This window comes from Cebus imitator, unplaced genomic scaffold (assembly GCF_001604975.1).
Source record: "Cebus imitator isolate Cc_AM_T3 unplaced genomic scaffold, Cebus_imitator-1.0 Scaffold135, whole genome shotgun sequence".
Lineage (NCBI taxonomy): Eukaryota > Metazoa > Chordata > Mammalia > Primates > Cebidae > Cebus > Cebus imitator.
This window is the reverse complement of record NW_016107450.1, coordinates 4275288-4294980: the sequence shown is the minus strand read 5'-3', so window position 1 is coordinate 4294980 and position 19693 is coordinate 4275288. Positions and strand designations below refer to the sequence as shown.

Sequence of the window (19693 nt, the reverse complement as noted above, 5' to 3'; positions counted from 1 at the left end):
TGCCTGTAATCCCAGCTACTCAGGAGGCTGAGGCAGGAGAATTGCCTGAACCCAGGAGGCGGAGGTTGCGGTTAGCCAAGATCGCGCCATTGCACTCTAGCCTGGGTAACAAGAGCGAAACTCTGTCTCAAAAAAATAAAATAAAATAAAATAAAATACAGGGTTACTTTGGTTTTTGATTCTCTGGTCTTTTTCAAATGAGGACCTCTTCCTGTGGTCCAGTACGCTCAGCCCACTGTGTGGATCTGGCTTCCCAGACAGCTGCGAATGTTCGGTATTTATTCAGACAATACTCCCACACTTTGATGATTTGCCGTGGTCCAAGCATCTTGTTCTTCATTTTGAAGAAACATTCCAGTATCTAGGGATCTTCTACTTTGTATGTAATGAGAGGTAGTTTAAAGTTTTCATTTGCGTAGCTGGAAGTGCACTCACGTCATTAGACATTCAAGGAATGGCAACTCAATATGCACTTCGAATCTGAAGGGTCTTCTGCAGCACCAGATTATTCTGCCGTGTTAGCTAGCCCCACCCAGAAGTCACTTAACTATGATTAGCTTCCAAGATGAATGGATTCTAGGATATCATGATTACTTATGACTTAATGCCAGTCAGAACTTGCCATCTGCCTTTCAGCCATTTCGTGAACCCAGCGGAAGACAGCATTTGTCAAAATGGCTGTGTAACGTCTCTCATGTCTGGACACTCTTTAGGGACTTACATAAGCAGCACTTCATGTTCTAATGTCAAAATACACGTGTAAGGCTTAAGAGTAGTATGGGATGCTTAAGAATGCTTTTCAGGGCCAGTTATTCTTTGATATTTATCACTTCATGGTGGTGACACCTGCTTCTAATTTTAAGAGTTCTTTCTTCCAGTGGATTTTTTTTCCTTCAGAAATCTTATCCTCAGAAGACTTAACTAGCAATTTTTCTCCTTTTGACGTGCTTGATGTTTTTATGAGTTTGTCCATCAGCATTGAGACCTTAACATACCTTTAGTTTAGAAGAAAAAAATATCCTTGTGACACACATTTATTATATCGAGTCACATAAATTTTTGCCCTACCACACATTCAAAGACTTTTACAGAGATATAATTTATTAGAAATGTCATTAGTTGCCACTTAGCCTACTTAATAGTTGTCTTAAGTTGACAAAAGCTATAGACATAGATAACTTCCTCCTTGAAGGAGCGATTCAGTAAATAACTTTCACCCAATACCATTATTTGGTTGTCTTTTACACCCAAGGACCAGGTTGGTGGCAATTGTCATTTGAGAGTCAGTAAGTGGAAGGACAAAGAAAGGAACCTAGTCTTGTCTCTTGAGAGACATAGGGAAATAGTCCTTTGGCTTGGGGGTAGCTAGCCTAGCTGTAGTGCTCAGTGTGGTTTGCTTTCTTGTTTTTATCTTGTATAAAGACCTTTTCCTCACAAGTGCTGGATAAAGTTCATTGCATGAGTAGAAGAAACTGCAGAAGATGATATATAGCTAACAGCCTGTTCTGATTGGTCTTTGCAGAGTTGCCTGTATAAAATTGGATCCTTGTGTTCAGTTCCAAAAAAAGGTGTGAATGTGAAGAAGAAGTGTTAAATCATGACTCCAGAGAAAATGTCGGCCATGAGCAGTTTTTAGTTTAAGTGAAAACCAAACTTTAGGATTTGGACAAATAAGACAAGGAGGAAAAAGGGTGAATCATTAACTCCACTAGAAAAGGATGGTGGTGATCAAGTTTCACCCAACTTGAATGAGATACCCAACAAAGACTGTGACTGATGGCACTAACTCATTTACTTAATTGATATGCAAACCTCTGCCAAGCATTTACCCTTAGTGTCAAATAAGTAATTTTTAATAAAATATTTTGAAGATATAAAGACAGTTAAGAAAATAGCATGCTTTTTAATAATTGCACTCATAAGTAAATGGATCATTACGTTGTCACAAAGAATGACAGCGAGCAGAAACAGCCTGCTAATCCCTCTTAGATAAGTATTTAACATAATTAGACAGACACCATCTTTTCTGTTGAATGTAGCATTAATCATTAGAAGTGCAACTTTACACAGCATACTTGTTTCTGATATGTCATTGTTGTTAAAAAAAAAAAGCAAATTATTTTGTCAGATACTATGCTTCGGAAAATGACTTGTGTAGTTGTGTGATTTACATAAATACAGTTATTTCCCTTTTTATTGTTTTTTATTGGGTTTAATAGTGTTTAATAGTAGTGTGGTCCTTTAACATCCATGAAGCTGCATTTGAGATTAGTGGTTCATTCATTTTGCTTTGCAAAATATCAGTATAATGAACATACTTGAATTTGAAGTATTTTTAAGCTTTGAAGTGATCTTTGGCTCATCTACCTAAACTGAAGGCACAACTCTTTCAGAGAAAGGTTTTCTTACAGGGAATAGGCTAAAAATTTTCTGCATTAAATAAGATCTCAAGAGAAAACCTCTTTCTATAAAAAAAAATTGAGGTTAACATAATGGAATGTACTGCCCTCTTCCAGTATTCATAAACACTACCTTTAAGAAAATTCATTTTCTTTTGCTATGTAGCTTCTAGCTTGAACTATGAACTACTGAATACTTATAAAGTGATAGCAGCTCAATTCATTGCACAACGCTACCTTGCCACTTTCTCAGCGACTCCAAGGCCTTCGAAGGCAAAGAATGGGGTTATTGAAGGATGGCAGGCAGATTTCACTAAGTAACAGGTGGAGGTCAAAGCAGTTTATTTGTGGGATGAACAGAGTGCAGAGATGAAAAAGCAAATGCTTTACCATAATAAGATTTAGCAAGAAAATGCTGACGACACCAAGCCTTAGATTCTAGCTGACAGAACCTTTTCTCGTGTTTATTACTTGATTTCACAGTTCAAGCAATTTGAGGAGGCCTAAAATGTTCCTTCTTTTTCCCCTATGAAATATTTCAGTTTCAAATTTTTACTTTAGCTGGGTCTCTGCTTGTATCCAAGGAACACTGGGACTGATGGAGCTCCAGCAGAGGCGTCGCCCAGACATGGGGCCTCGCAGACTGTGCATCTCCTTCTGATTACATTTTATCCATAGGACCCTTAAACTCCAGCTCTCTATCATGTTTTAACTGACAGAAGAGAGTATATTTAAGTAAATACTAAAGTTCACATCATCGAGGCTAATTTTATATGCCAACGAAAGTATTTATAAGGGTGTTTACCAAGTTTGAACATTGGGTTACTTCCAGCTTGTTGGAGATGTAGAGGAAAGGCTTTCATTTTTTTCCCCATTATACAATTCTATATTTGTACAGTGAATATGTTTCACTTTTGGAACTTAAGAAAAAGACTAAACATGCTGAAAAATACAAAATGAGGTTTACCTGCTGTTGTACAGCATGACCAAAAATGGGATTTGGTATCATATCATATAGACCAGAGCTGCCCAATAGAACTTTCTGCAATGATAGAAATGATAGAAATGTGTCTATAGTATCCAATATTCTAACTATGAGCCACATGTGGCTACTGAGCCCCTGAAATGTGGCTATGCTGAGCAACCGAATTTTTAAATTCATTTCATTTTAATTAATTTAAATTTAAGTAGCCACTTGTGGCCACTAGCTTCCATACTGGGGAGGACAGATATAAACCAAACATACGTATGATTGAGTTTTGTACTATTCAGCTGGATATCTAAGCAGAATGAATAAAACATTATGCTATTTTATACTACGTGTATTGTTTATGCAAAGAAATAATTTGGTTTTCTCAGAAATGTCTTCTTTATCCCCAGTCCTTCTGTGAATGCGTATAATTGCTATGTTGAGCCAAAATCAGTCCTTCCCTGAACACATTGGGGGATGGGATGGCTAGGGGGCAGATGGAATGGATAGGGAATCTCCAACCTCTTGTAAGTATATGGAGCATGTAACACAATTTTTTTTATTTCAGTCCTGTCACTGGGGTGTCTGTGTTTACCTTGAAAGGAGAGGAAATCCCCCAACTAGTCAAGGGATTTTATTTTTGGCCCAGAAACCAGATTTTTATATGACATTTTCCTTGTGTCTATTCTTTACTCTCTCTGGTTGTAAATTTTCACTCACAAATGAACATTTGGAATATATTATAGAACTCATCATTTCTTTCCCCCTGAATAATCCATATAATTTTTATTCCATACTCCCATTTTTTAAAAAATGGAAGAAATCACTGGTGTCCCCAAGCCATTTAAATTACCTGAACTTCTTTATGATGTGATAATTCTTTGGGGGTCCTTTTAGCTCATTTTAAATGGTTGCATATAGACTAAGAAGGATAAACCTCAGAAGCTATATTAACTTTCATTTATGCTCTCTATCATAAAAATGATTTTAAAACATTTTTATTCACTGAAAAAGGCTAAAAGTCAAAATAGTCTGAGACTGTTTTACCTTTTTATTGTTGAGTGTGCTAATCATAAAAAATTATATTAGAATGAACCCTAATGGATTTTACCATTAGGACACAAATCTAACAAATGTGCAGTGTCTTCAGCGACCTCACTGTATCACGCAGCATGTGTGATATGCTCACCACAACAGAATGGTCCCTTCACTGTGGGATTCTTGTGTCCAATCGCAGCCTTTATTTGGCATCATGGTAAGAGACAATCTCATTACAAGGTATACTTTAAATGGTTCTAGAAAGGTCCTGTTCCTGCCTATGGGGGAATTACTAGAGTGCAGTATAGCTCTGCATCTGGAAGAGTTGTGTCTGAGTGTAAATCTGATGGTGGATGACTTGCAGAAGATGGTGCTTGTACTCAACATTCTTCCTGGGCTTGAGAAATGTCACTGAAATTTGTGCTGACACCATTAGTCACAGACATGACTGGCCTGTCTGTTCCCTGCACTTTGATCTGGTGGAGTAGGAGACTCTGAACGCCTGAGTGTGAAAAAGAAGAGTCACAAAGCAGTTAGCATCATTTAGACTTGGAATGTTTGCAAGAAGAAAAATGTTGAAGTGTCATTAATAGTTCAGATGTAAATCAGCTCAGGATGGGTTTGTATCAATAAGATAAATAAGTAGTACTCCCCCACACCCTCACCCAGAAGTAGGCATCGTGGTATCATGGTTCACTGAAAGGAGCAAGAGCTTTGGTTTCCTGGGTTCAAATCCTGGCTCCTCCACTTACTAATTGTGTAACCTCTCACCTTCTGAAGGACTCCTCTCCCTCAGACACCCTCTCTCCTCTGAGTCATGGCTTTCTGCCTGTCTGCTGGACCATTGCTATCAGTAGACAAGCATGCTGGACTCTCACACCTTCAGAAAGCTATCCCTTGCTTCCCTTCCTCTTCCTGTAGCCACTACCCTATTTTTCTGCTCTCCTCTGCAGAAATCCTCCCTCATTTCATGGGAGTTGACTATACCATTTTCCCTGTGTCTTCACTTCCCACTGAATTTATAAACTGTTCTTTCCTGTCTTCTATGTGCCTCACTCTCCTACAGCTCACTTTTCAAGACTGTCAGAAATATTCATGTTGCCAAATCCAGCGGACCCTTTTTTCTCATTATACGTGATCTCTCAATGACATTCAACTCAGTTGATTGCAACCTTCTCCTTGAAACACTTCTTAGTTTCTTTAAAGACATACTCTCCTATGAGTTAAATGCCTCAACTTAGTTGCCTGTTTTGATGCTGACTAAGACACTCAGGGGCCTTCCTTGATGTTACAAAGTACTGAATTCTAAATAATTGTGTGTGCTCTAGCCTCTGGTTAAGTGAGCTATTTATTTTACTGCATTGTAATATATACTCTAGGCTTGGACACTATCAACAAGTCTAAAGAGGAGAATTTTTTCCTTTCTTGTTATAGATAGAGATGTAACATGGTTTGCAAGAGGCTTTATTGAAGAAGCACCTTGTTGAATAAGCAAGAGGCCAATTGTAAATATAAAACATGTATCTACCCTTGCAAGTGAACATCTCTGGTCATTATCGTCTTCTAAATCTATGTGATATTTATTTTATGGAGGTTCTGTGTTAACATTGCTGATAATTCATTCAGCCTGTGTTTGATAAAATCCTAACTGATCCCTACTAAGGCCAAGAAAAAACTTTGATGTATAAGACAAGTGATTCCTAGTATACTTCACAGTGGGTTTTTTTGCATACACTTTTGTATCTGTATACCCTTCCTTTGATTTTTTTTCCCCCTTTGGATAACCAAATTTAAAACTTCAACTATCAATATACTTTATTGATTTAAATAGGAGAATGTTTTTATAGTATACTAGGGAAACTACATGAGAGTTTTTAAAAAATGTTTGCACTTTTTAGAACTAGAGAGACCTGGACCTGCAGTACCATCTAACAGCTGTGTGATCTTAGATAAATTGTTTAACATCACTTCATATCTGATTTCTGTAACATTAAGTTATTGGTAGATATGATTATAATACCTACCTATCTGAGATGAAAATGTTAGAATTTGGGGTCAGGTGCAGTGGCTCACACCTGTAATCCCAGCACTTTGGGAGGCCAAGATGGGTGGATCGCCTGAGGTCAGGAGTTCGAGAGCAGCCTGGCCAACATGGTGAAACTCCATCTCTACTTTAAAAAATATAAAAATTAGCTGGCCATGGTGGCTCATGCCTATAGTCCCAGTTACTCAGGAGGCTGAGGCAGGAGAATCACTTGACCCTTGAAGGCAGAGGTTGCAGTGAGCCGAGAGTGCACTACTGCACTCCAGCCTGGGTAACAGACCGAGACTCCATCTAAAAAAAAAAAAAAAAAAAAGGAAAAGAGAAAATGTAAGGATTTGAGATCTCTATAAGTGCATGGGGCATAGTGGGTACTCCGTAATTGGTAGCTTTTATTATTTTCATTCTGGTTTTTGAAAGTGATTGATATGCATGGATTTAATCTCTCTAGCTGCCTCCTGGCTCTCTTGAGGCCACTCGATGGAAGAAGGACTCCAGCTGCCTTTTAGCCTTTAAGTTGGGTGTAATAGTTGTTCTGGTAATAACAGTTATAAAAATAAGTTGTTGGGAATTAGATGTGACAGTGAACAGGACACTATCCAAGTCGTGAACAATCAAACTTACCACATTTTGGGGTCCTCTCTAACCTGCTTATTATATTGGATTTAAAAACTAAAGTGCTGAGGTTGCTTGCTTTCAGAGTTTCTCTCCGTTTGTGACTGTAAATGAGCATTATTGAAACTAAACTTTCTATTCTTGACTTTCTCACTTTGAAGAAAGGAACATATACCAGTTAAATCTTCTCTGACAACTTGAATTACATCTCCCAAACTCCTGCGACAGACAAGATAAGGTCCTGCTGTCCTGAGCAGCACTTACTGGGGATAATTTTCACAGGAGAATGAATTTTTGGATAGGTCCTCTAACAGAGTAAGCATGAACACTGACAAGTTATAGTTCCTTTTGAAAAACCCAGCATGTTGTTCAGTTGTCACTGGAATAATTATAGTTGATGGTGATCCCTTCTCTTCCATTCCTGTTAATGTTGCAGCTCCTTTGACTCCCAAAAAATCCCCTTTAAGACGATTTCTAAGAGAAAAACTAGCATTGTACTTCCTGATGATTCCTGTAGTGTTTCCTTACTACTGTCACTATAGCATTCTTGGTCAAAGTATTTGAAAAATATTATAACTTGGGGATAGGGGAGAGGTGAAATTAATTATAATTTGTTTCCCGCTTTCTTCTTTTTGTTTTATGTAATATCAAATTGCAGTGAAACATTGCCTAAAACAGGCTGGGCATGGTGGCTCATGCCTGTAATCCCAGCACTTTGGGGGGCTGACACAGGTGGATCACCTGAGGTCAGGAGTTCCAGACAAGCCTGGCCAACATGGTGAAACCCCATCTCCACTAAAAATACAAAAAAAAAAAAAAAAAATTAGCTGGGTGTAGTGGCGGGCACCTGTAATCCCAGGTAATATGGGAGGCTGAGGCAGGCGAATCACTTCAACCCAGGAGGCAGAGGTTGCAGTGAGCCGAGATCACGCCATTGCACTCCAGCCTGGGCGACAAGAGCAAAATTCTGTCTCAAAAAAGAAAGGAAAAAAAAGAAAAATTGCCTACAACAAACCTTCATCTCTTAGAGGAGATCCCCAGAATTTGTTTTGGTTTTTTTTTTCACATCTCTCAATCCGATTTTGTTATTGATGTTTCTTGAAAGAATGGGGGGAAATAGACATTTTCAGAAGTGTTTATGTCCTTGGAAATTACCACTCTCTAGCTCATTTTCTAAGAATACATCTTACCATTTTGTCTGGGTGAGTGTAGGCTAGTGGAAGACTTCACAACCTAGGATGGATTAGGTAAAAGTAAGGGAAAAGTTCAGAATTGCAGAGAGTAATTACTGTACAATAAACATCTTTAATGCACACATGGCTAGCATTGCAGTAGTCTTATATTTGAATATCATGTGTGTTTTCCGTTGCTGCAGAATGGATTTTCACAGAGTTAGCAACTTGAAACAACACAGAATTATTAACATTATTTCACAGTTTCCATGGGTCAGGAGCCTGGGCCAGCTGAACTGGATCCTCTGCTTGGGTCATACAAGGCTGCAGTGAAAATGTTCTTCAGACTCCATTCCTTCTGGAGCTCAAGGGCCTGTTACAAGCTCTCATGATTGTTGGCAGATTTCAGTTGCTTGTGGATTTAGGACTAAGGTTCCTACTTTCTGAAAGCTAACTGTCAGCGAGGGGTCCTGCTCAGCTCCTGGAGACCCCTGCAGTTCCTTGCCGTGTGATGGTCACAGGCCCTTTCACAATATGGCAGCTGACTTCTTCAAAGCCTGAAGAAGAATCTCTCTCAGACTTCTAGTTCCTTTTCTACAGGGCTCACCTGATTAGGGCAGGCCTACCAAGGATAATCGATTTTTTTTTGACTTAACTCAAACTCACCTGATTGGGGACCTTAATTATATCTGCCAAAGTCTTTTCCAATATAACATAACCTAATCAATATGATCACTTTTGTGGTATAATATAACCTATTCACAAGAATCTTCATTTATCATATTCACAAGTACCTCGCACATGCAGGGGAGGGGATTATATAAGGCATCATTAAACAAGGCTGGGAACTAGGAAGCCATTATAGAATTCTGAATATGACAGTTTTTTTCTTGAGATAAAGTCTCTCTCTGTTGCCCAGGCTGGAGTGCAATGGTGTTATATAGCTCACAAACTCCTGGGTTCACACGATCCTCCTACCTCAGCCTCCTGAGTAGCTGGGACTGTAGGCATATGTCACCACACTCAGCTGATTTTGAAAAAATAATTTTTTTGTGGAGACAAAGTCTCACTATATTGCCCAGGCCACTCTCGAACTCCTGGCCTGAAGCGATCCTCCTGCCTCAGCCTCCCACAGTGCTGGGATTATAGGCATGAGCCACCAGCCCAGCCTGACTACCACAGATACTAATGATGAATTTGAAGGAATCTTTGTGGATACTGCATTTGGCCTGTATTTCCGAGGTGTCCTTGTTGAACTTTACTCTTACAAGTGTCTCCAAAGATGAAAGCCACTACATGACTAGAATCTCATATATGTTTGCCCTTGTCTACTGAATACAATTTGGAATGACTCACATAGCCTAGAAAAATGGCAGACTAGAGGGAAATTTGGAATAGAGGGAAATTTAAAATTCAAAAATTCTGGATGTTCAGAAAACCAGTGACAAGCCAAAGGCCTTCTTGAAATGTATCTCCAATTCTGCCTACTATCATTAGGTTCTTTATACCAATCAAAAGGATGAAATGTCCCACTGAAACAAAACATTATGCTATATTTCTGCTTCTCATTCTACAAAATGCTTTATTTTTCTGTATTCAACTTTGAAGTGACATTTCATTTGCTCCAGAAAAGGGGTAGGATTCCTTCATCCGTAATCTTTTTTTAAAAAATCTGGTACTGCTAGAAAATACATTGAAATTAAAGTTTTAATTCATTAAAAGAAAGCCAATCAGTCATTAATCTGTACAGTAATTTTGTAACAGTTGTGCATAAATAATTGGCAAAAGAGATTTTAAAAAGGAGTTTATTTTTAAAGTAATGTACAGAACCAAATTTGATTTCAAAAATAAAAGCCAAGATTAATGTTCTCTAGCTTTTAACATAGAGCAGTTTACTAGCATTTTGGAATTTCATCTGGTCAATTAAGTATACAAAGCAAATTAACCCAAACATACATTATGCATGTGGAGAAAATATTAAAGTATATTATAAGGGAATGTGCTCAATACGAGTCTTTAAAAATTGAAAACACAAAGTAATTTTGAGATCCATGACAGCCTTAGGGTTCATATTACTTGACTGTGATAAATTTAGAAGATTATACATAGTTTGGCTGGTTGTTGCTGCATGCCAACAGTATTTCTTTCCTCTTTAACCCTTGCAAAGAAGATTTAAATTTTGCTGTTTTTGAACTCATTTACTAACTTGGTCATTCTTGATACATGTTATTGACCAAATTTTACTTACAATTCCTTTTAGAAGCATAAATAGTGGACTTCAATCATGTCATCATTTCTGCAATATTTAGAATGGCATAGATTAGAAAACATGAATTTTTCAAAGAAATCATAACTTTTTCTTGAGTCCAACCATTTATTATCATCAATAAGATTAGTTAAGATCCTGGATTTCATCAGTGATTCCGTTGTCTGGGGGAAAAAAAATCTACCATCTTTAAAGTTTTGATTTTTTGTTTTATTATCTGTTCTGCTTCTGCTTTATGACACATAGTTCAGGCATTTGACTAAATTTAGATCAGCGGAATGGTCGGCAGCCTATAAATTGGTCTACAGAGAAAGATTTAAATGAGTTGGGAGATTTGTTTACATTTTGGTAGCTTTTTATTTCTTTAATTTTTTTATTTGAAATCCCCTCCTTAGTGTAATTATATGATGATAACTTAGGTGAGGTTACTTGCAGTGAATGTTCACCCAAAACCTCAGTGCATCCCACATTAGAAGCTCGGTATGGTGTGGCTGGTTACTGATTCAGCAAGCAACAAATATAACTAACACAATAAGTCACTTGACTTAGTGACTTCAGTTTTAATTCAAATCACATGGATATTGATCTAGAAAGCATCTGATTCAAATTTATCAAATTAGTATGAAATCACATACCACTCCATATTGTAGTTACGTCTGACTATGCAAAAGTGTTTACCAGTTTGCAATTTGTTTCTTTATTGGTGTCAAAACTCTAAGCTCTGCTGTGTTTAAGCATCTAAATGTAAGCTACAGATAAAGCTGAGACCTGCACAAGTACTTTAAATATCTTTTCAGACCATTTGGGTGTTTCAGACCCTTGAATGTCTTGGACATACAGGAGAACAAAGCAGACAAGGACTCTGTCCTTATCAAATCTGAGTCACTCTCAAAGGTCTTGTTGTAGAATTGCATTAAGGAAATCTGTGATCAGAAATAACAAGGACATATTTAGATACAGGCCAAACTAACTAAATTTCTGGACAGATTTATACCTATAAAGTGCTTGGCACAGTGCATGGTACTCAGTAACCATTACGTGTTAATATCATTATGATTTTTATTTCTTACTTTTCCGGTTCACCCAAATAGTTCCCTGGTCATGGGCAGAACACAGCACATGTAAACATGTATAAGTAAAATGGATTTTGGTTCTTCTAACATCAGTGTAGACCAGTTTTGTGTTACAACCTTAAGAGAGCCCAAATTTGTCTCCTGATGTAGAGACAGGAGTCACTTCTTTTATTTTTATATCCAAATTTTTGTTGTTTTAATTGGCACCCTACCAAACTGATAGGATGCCTCCAGTTGGGTATGTCAGCGTGGTTGCTGAGAACATTACAAATCCAGTAATTACAAGACACTGTTCCTCCATTATTTTCTTCCCAAAGCATTTTCTATGCTGGAACTGCTGCGAAAATCTTAGACACAATAGTAAAAATACTATTTTTAAAAACAAGCTTTTATTGTATTAACATGAAAGCAGTATATGTTCATCATAGAAAAGACAAGTAAGCAAAATGAAGGCAATAAAAACCCAAATTCAACACAGAGAGAAAACTACTGTTATAGTTTATGCATGTTGCCTTCCAGTTCTTTCTCTGTGCATAGAAATACCTTTTAGATGGCGTCATAACATCCTATTTTGTAATTGCCCTTTTCAATTAACATGATATTAGAAATGCTTTGCCACACCATTACTCTTGTACTGTTTACACTGGTTTTACCATACTTATTTAACCAGTCCCCAGTTGTAGGGCATTTAACATTTTTTTACTTTTCTTTTTTTCTATTCACTGAATGAACAACGAAGTTGCCATTGTTGAGGGTATTCTTATGTTAAAACAACTAGATTATTTAAAATATGAAGAAAGTAATTTGGTGTCAAAGCAAGGTAACCAGCAAGATGAAATGATTGCATGTGAAGTCTTCATGAGCACAGATGGTCTCCTTCTTGGGGGTCCCCGGGGTCACAGGCACAAACAACAACTTTTAGGAAACACTGGAGAAGTTGAACCCTGCATTATTAGAGAAGATCAATAAACCCAAAAGGGACTGTGATTAAGTAGACTAAAATGAAATCAAAAACAGACCGACTTATCAGGGGACTATTCTGTCACCTCCTTGTCCCTGTGACAAATAATGCAAAGCAGTTAAAGCATCTTTTGCCTTCAGAGGTGGATTCCTTTTTTGGTTTGTTTTTAATTCTTTCAATGTTATCTTTTAGGTTGCACAAACCATTGTTGCATGAATTAAAGTGTAATTTACCAGTTGATCCTTCTTCCCAGGAATGCCATCTCCAACCACACTGAAGAAGTCGGAGAAGTCTGGTTTCAGCAGCCCCTCCCCTTCGCAGACCTCCTCCCTGGGAACGGCGTTCACACAGCATCACCGACCTGTCATTACAGGACCTAGAGGTGAGCTGCTCCACCTTGGTTGTGCTTTTGTCGTGGCCTTTGGACCCAAGTAGCAAAATGAGAGACAATGAGGACTCCCCCTCAATGCTCCTGAGGCAGTGAATGTTCCAGTTTCTTATTCTTAGAGGCAGCCTTGGAATTTTAGAAACCAAAGCCATTTGGAATCAAATGTGTTGTCCTTTCCTAAGGCAAAAAGGGACCAAACCTGTTTGTTTGCCAGTGAGATTTTTGCAGAGAGATGAGAAGTGAATTAAATTGAACCAAAATCAGATCTGTTCTACAAGGTGTGTGTGTGTGTGTGTGTGTGTGTGTGTGTGTGTGTGTGAGAGAGAGAGAGAGAGAGAGAGAGAGAGAGAGAAAGAGAGAGAGAGTGAGAGAGAGTGAGTGTATATTTCCATGTGGTCAATTACCTGTTTTCAAGTAGTAGCTTTTTTTCATTCTCTCATCCCTGCTGATTCTCTTTCCATAAAACACGATTTCAATATGTGGCATTTTGTGTTGAGGTTGTTTGCATCAGGGTGTTGACGAGCAGTCTTCATTCACTCCTTTTGAAGTGGTAGATAGTTTGTCTGGTTTTCATTGCAGTGTTTTCATTATTTTTGTCTCATATGCTTTTAAGTTTATTATTAAAATGTGTCCACAAGAAATATGATTTGTATTTCACATTAAAGACAAGGCTTAAACCTCAAGAGAATGTCAGCAAATCACTTAACTTGATCTTATTGCAAGATAAAAATATTATTATTTTGTTTATGAAACTCCCACAGTAGGAGTATGAATAATTGTAACCACGTTTGCCTTCCTTTATCAGATTTTCTTTTTGGTAGGTCTATGATCCACCAGCTGGTATCGTAAAACATCCTAGAAAGTTACGATCTCTTGTCTGCTTTGACATACGCCTGGGGAAACTGATATTTCTTGCATTAATCTCAGTGTTAGTCCCACAAATCTGAATCCCTTTAGGAATATGCTCTGTGTGCATCTCAGGGAAATATGGCGGGTGAGAGGGCTGTCCAGGGCTCACATAGAAATCGCATTGAAGCAAGTAAGCATTTTGGCTACCGCGGGAAGCAACTCCTTTGTAATTATGAAACTTACTTGCTTCATCTTTAAACATTTTGTGATCATTGGTAGAACTTTCTCAAGATCCCTTATTATTTCATTTTTGTGTATGTGTGGTATAATCAGAGTGACTTACTATCTATATATAGTTTGAAAACCTGAATCAGAATTAGATGATAAGGTTCCAGAATGAGGCTTATTCAATAGTATTAAGGCATTATTCTCATAGTTAACATTCATTGAGCATATAAACTGTACTGGAGGATAAGAGCTGTGAAGCCCTTTTAGTCAGAATATTTATGGCCTCAAGGAGAGGAGGCATGTGTTGTTTCTCATCGTTCTGTGGTGAGGTTAACATATTCTACATGCTAACTGAATGTTAAAAGTTTCTGCTGGCACTCAGTGTTGGGGGGACCATGGAGGTTCATGCACTCTTTACACAAGGATTTGCTGAGTGCCTGTATAGACACTGGGACCGGTGGTTCCTGACCTCACAGAGAGTGTGATCTACTGCAGAAGAGAGCCACAAGGAAATAAGCAAGTAAAAGATGATGGGCCGGGCGCTATAGCTCACACCTGTAATCCTAGCACTTTCTGAGGCTAAAGCAAGCAGATCAGTTGAGCTCAGGAATTCAACACCAGCCTGGGCCACATGGCAAGACTCTATCTAGAAAAAAGACAAAAATTATTCAGGCATGGTGGCAAGTACCTGTTGTCCCAGCTACTCAGGAGGTTGTGGTGGGAGGGTTACTTGAGTCCAGGAGGCAGAGGTTCCATGAGCCACTGCACTTCAGCCTGTGTGAAACAGCAGACGATGTTTCAAAGAAAAAAAAAAAAAAACAATGTGGAATGTGCTATAACTTATCACCTTGTATCAAATAAAGCAACATCAGGCTGGGTGTAGTGGCTCACACCTCCAATCCCAGCACTTTGGGAGGCCGAGACAGACAGATCACTTGAGGTCAGGAGTTGGAGACCAGCCTGGCCAACATGGTGAAACCCCGTCTCTACTAAAAATAGAAAAAAAAAAAAATTAGCTGGGTATGGTGGCACATGCCTGAAAATCCCAGCGACCTTCACAAGGCTGAGGCAGGAGACTTCTTTGAACCTGGGAGGCGGAGACTGCAGTGAGCCAAGATGGCACCACTGCATTCTAGCCTGGGCAACAGAGCACGACACTGTGTGGAAAAAAAAAAAAAAGAGAAAGAGACTTCAAAGTATAAATAACATTGAAGTCAAATCTTAAAAGATGCTTAGATAAATGGAGGGCCATCCCAAGCAAAGGAAAGATTTGCGGTGTGGCAAGTTAGTAAGAACTGAGAAGAACAGTATGCCAGCCATCAGGAGAGCTGGGTAGGCTGCCTCTTTTCCTTCCTACTCACCTTCTGGGTTTTTTAATGTCCTCATCAATACAATGGGTTGTACTGTGTTCAGTACCACTAATGAATGACACTTTCATTCAATACTACTAGTGAATGACCCTTTCTTCCCAATCTTGTATTCTTTTACAGAAACAACAATAAAACAGTATTTGTGAAGATTCCTTGAAGAGCATAATGTAATCTGTATATATTATCATTTAGTCAGTAAATATGAAGAGTATCTAATATGTGTCTTGCCTTAAAACTGTAGTTCTAGAAATTATCATCACGAGCACTTCCCTAGGAGTACAGGTTGAGAGCTTCTTCATGCTAGGTGACTAAGCACATTTGCTAAAATGACCCACGCTGGGTTGAACCAGGGCAGACCTCCTTAAGTCACAGCATAATGAGTTGGGATCTATTCATATTCATCCATAAAATTACATTTGAGGAAAAGAGAAAAATGCCTAGTGTAAGAATTATGGAATACCAAAGATTCATTGTTTTTACCAGAATTCAAGATGGCTCCCAGCATCCTTGGCTCTCCTTTCAGGAAAGTCTACTCAGGTAGCTGTTCTTACTCCGCCCCACCTGGCTTAGTGGTCTGGTGAAGAGAAGGGGAGTAGTTGAGATTCAACTTTAGCTGCCTCTTTATGGTAACAATCACAAGAGTTGAGACAGGCTAGTGTTAGACATTTTTCTGGTTAAGATATTTCTTAAGATTTAGAATTCCAGCTCTCATTATTTAAGGTGTATTTGCTATGGATACGGTATTCCCTTCATTTTTCTCTGAACTGGTTCTTGGAATGATATCACCTTTGGGAGTAAGATTTGGTGTTTTAGGAAAATGAGGCCAAAATTGAGGAAGCATAACTGTGGGAGTCGGTGTGGAATTGATGTCACATGTACACATAAAGGAGATTTCAACCTGTGACACTCCTTTCATTGTGCAAAGTTGCCACAACTCAAAATAATAAATTATTAGAGAATCCAGAGAATCAAACTTTAAAAAGGCCTTGAAGAAAAGAGCATGTCCTTTATCAGGTGCCCAGGGCATGGGGCAGAGATGAGGAGGCCATTTACCGCTTTCTGGCCAGCACGAGGTCATGAGGCTTCTGCTGCCTTCTCTGGCATTTCCCACGGGAATGCCTCTTCTGGACTAGCACCGGTTAGTAAGCAGTAACCATCCAGCACGCATCCATGCTCAGAATGGAGATGAGCTTTTACAGAGGTACAGCAAATCAAGATCACCTCACTAAAAACACAAGGGCCTTACTTTTGACTGCAGACAGAAGCTACTTTTGGAAATTTCATGGCCACCTTATACAAAGAAAACCCCTCTCTTAAGATTGCAAAGCAAGGTAGAAGCACAGGGCCTTGGAGGGAGGTAGCCTAGCACAGCAGATGTCTTTGTCTGTTTTGACTGCCAGAACAGAACACCATAGACTGGGTGGCCTATAAACAACAAAAATGTATTGCTCACAGTTCTAGAGTCCGGAAGTCCAAGATCAAGACACTGGCAGCTTCTGTGTCTGGTGAGGGTCTGCTTCCTGGTTCATAGATGGTGTCTTCTTGCTGTGTCCTCATGGCAGAAGGGGCAGGAGCGCTCTCTTGGGTCTCTTTCATAAAAGCACTAATCCTATTCATGAGGGCCCTACCTTGTGAACTAATCGCCTCCCTAAGGCCCTGCTACCTATTTCCATCACATTGGGGGTTAGGATTTCAAGATGGATCCTAGAGGGTCACAGACGCTGAGCCCGTGGCAGTGGTTCACACAGAAACTCAAGGGGTCAGATGGGCTGGTGTTTGAATCTCTGTCCACTACTTGGCACATTGCTTTTCTCTCTGAACCAACGGCTTCCCATCTCTAAGTTGGAGATCATCATCTCTAACTCAAAAGAATTGTATTATGTAAGGAGCAAAGGAAATCGTGTATGTGTAGTCATTTGCACAGTGCCTGGAAGTACAGTATGCATGCAGGTTAAATAATCCTTTTTCATCCAGGCTTTGAAAGTATCATGCTGTCCCTACTGCCTTCACCCAGCAACATTCTGCCCGCATCCCCCAGATCAGCTCAAGCACTGCTTTCAAAGGGAAACCTTCTGTCTTCCACCCAGCTCATCATCATCTCACACTCAAGTTCCTGCTGCCTTTCATGCCTAAGCATTGACTCCACCAACTTCACCTGGCCTTGTTAGTTACTCTCCTGTCTCGCCACCCTCCTAGAGGAGAACCTCCAAAGGGAAGGATCTCTAACTTAGACATTCCACTCTCTTTGTTGTGCCTCACACAGTGTGTTTTATGCTCAAATATTGGTTGAATGAGTAACAGTAGTCAAACTGCATACAAATGCATCCAAAAGACATTTATCCCCTCCCTGACCCTGATGAGTTTTCATTTCTTCAGAAGAGCCAAGGGTGATAAATGTATGATAGTTCATGCCGTACCTCCTTGTAAGAAATTCCAAGTCGTGGAAAAACCATGGCCTTGCATCCAAACAAGACCTGTGCAAGATTGTCTAGGTAAACTTTTCTTATTAAGAGCTATGGACTTTCTTTATGTTGTTCTAACCACTTCCCTATTTACAGTAAAGGTAGAGATATGTGGTTTCTTAAAATGAATCTCCACTCTGATATTGGCTTTCTTTGTGGCTTTGATAAATCACTTAACCTTGTGGCCTCAGTTTGGCTGTCTGTACCATGGGGATAATACTTTGCTACCTGTTTCTCTGTGTGGTTAGAATTAGGTAAAGAGGTTATTTTGGAATAGCCTATGGGTAGGGGGAAGATATTAAATTTCAGTAGAGGCATTTGTACATCGTTATACATTAGTATAATTACTGTGCACTTTAAGCTGAAAGATTGGGCTTTCAAGTCTTTCTTTTACCACTGCTTAAAATTATAACCGTAGTAAAGTATTTACTCATGACTGTTTGTCTCATTCATGATAATTGAAAAAAGAAATCTTGGCCAGGTGCGGAGGCTCACGCCTGTAATCCCAGCCCTTTGGGAGGCCAAAGTGGGCAGATCACGAGGTCAAGAGTTCAAGACCAGCCTGACCAACATGGTGAAACCTCATCTCTACTAAAAATACAAAAACATTAGCTGGGCGTGGTGGCAGGTGCCTGTAATTCCAGCCACTCAGGAGGCTGAGGCAGGAGAATCACTTGAATCCAAGAGGTGGAGGTTGCAGTGAGCCAAGATGTTTCACTACACTCCACCCTGGGCAACAGAATAACACTCTATCTCAAAAAAAAAAAAAAAAAAAAATTTATTGGTCTCTTTGCCTTTTCAAGAATTGTAAGTTTGCCTGGTTGATGTCTGAAGGGTCTAACTTCTTAGGGAATTCTTTGGAGTAATCATCAGTTACATTTTAAAGTTTCTTGAAAGTTTAGATCTTGAAACTTCTTTCTGCCTAAAGTCTTTGCTGTTTTCAAGATTAAGAAGATAATGAATGATACTTTATTTAAATGCTCTGCACTTAGTAAAGCAATTCTGTGCTTTAGAGATTTCAGAAGGGAAGCAGCCTCCACGATCCACATTGAGAGGCACAATTGAAAGTAATTGAAAGAGTTATGGTCTGGAATCTTTTGCTCTAACGTGTTCCTGCATCCGTGAAGAAGCTTTTTGGCTGAAAGTAACAGAATATCTGACTGAATAATGGCCTAAGAAAATAAGGAGTCATGTTTTTCTCATATGAAAACAAGTATGTGGCTAGGTGTGGTGACTCACACCTGTAATCCCAACACTTTGGGAGGCTGAGGCAGGAAGCACTTGAGGCCAGGGATTTGAAGCCAGCCTGGGCAACACAGCAAGATCCTATCTCTACACAAAATTTTACAGATTAGCAGAGTATAGTGTTAGACACCTGTCGTCATAGCTTCTCGGGAGGCTGAGCTGGGAGGATTGCTTGAACCCAGGAATTTGAGGCTGCAGTGAGCTATGATGGCACCATGGCACTGCAGCCTGGGCAACAGAGAAAGACCCTGTCTCAAAAAAAAAAAAGCAAGTATGTGATTCAAGGCTGTCAGGGTGGCACTTGCAGTGTCATCCTGGATTGAGATTTCTTCTCCTAGCCATGTTTCAGTGGGTTGTTCATATGAGGTCACAGCATGGGCACTGCTCTCCTGCCTTACATCTGCATGCCACACAGAAAGAAAGGAAAAGGCGAGGGCGAGAAGGACCCATCAGCTTGTCCTGCCACTTCTTCACAGGATCTTCTGCAGCATGATCAGACTATGGTCCATGATTGCCTGTAGCTGCAAGGGAGGCTGGAAACTAAATGTTTAGCTGAGCACATGGCCACTCTCTTTAAAATTAAGTTTTTATCAGTGGATAAATAGGGGATAAATAT

The 19693-nt window shown here is 39.3% G+C and overlaps 1 protein-coding gene across 3 annotated transcripts in view; it reads left to right on the top strand.

The window, feature by feature from the left end:
* The window catches only part of NFIA (nuclear factor I A), a 387507-nt gene that overhangs the window by 294884 nt on the left and 72930 nt on the right, over window positions 1-19693 (top strand). For all 3 annotated transcript variants that reach the window (XM_017541600.2, XM_017541602.1, XM_017541598.2), the window contains exon 7: window positions 12789-12917. In XM_017541600.2, the coding sequence (XP_017397089.1) occupies window positions 12789-12917 (129 nt within the window). The remainder of the gene's footprint in view (window positions 1-12788; window positions 12918-19693) is intronic.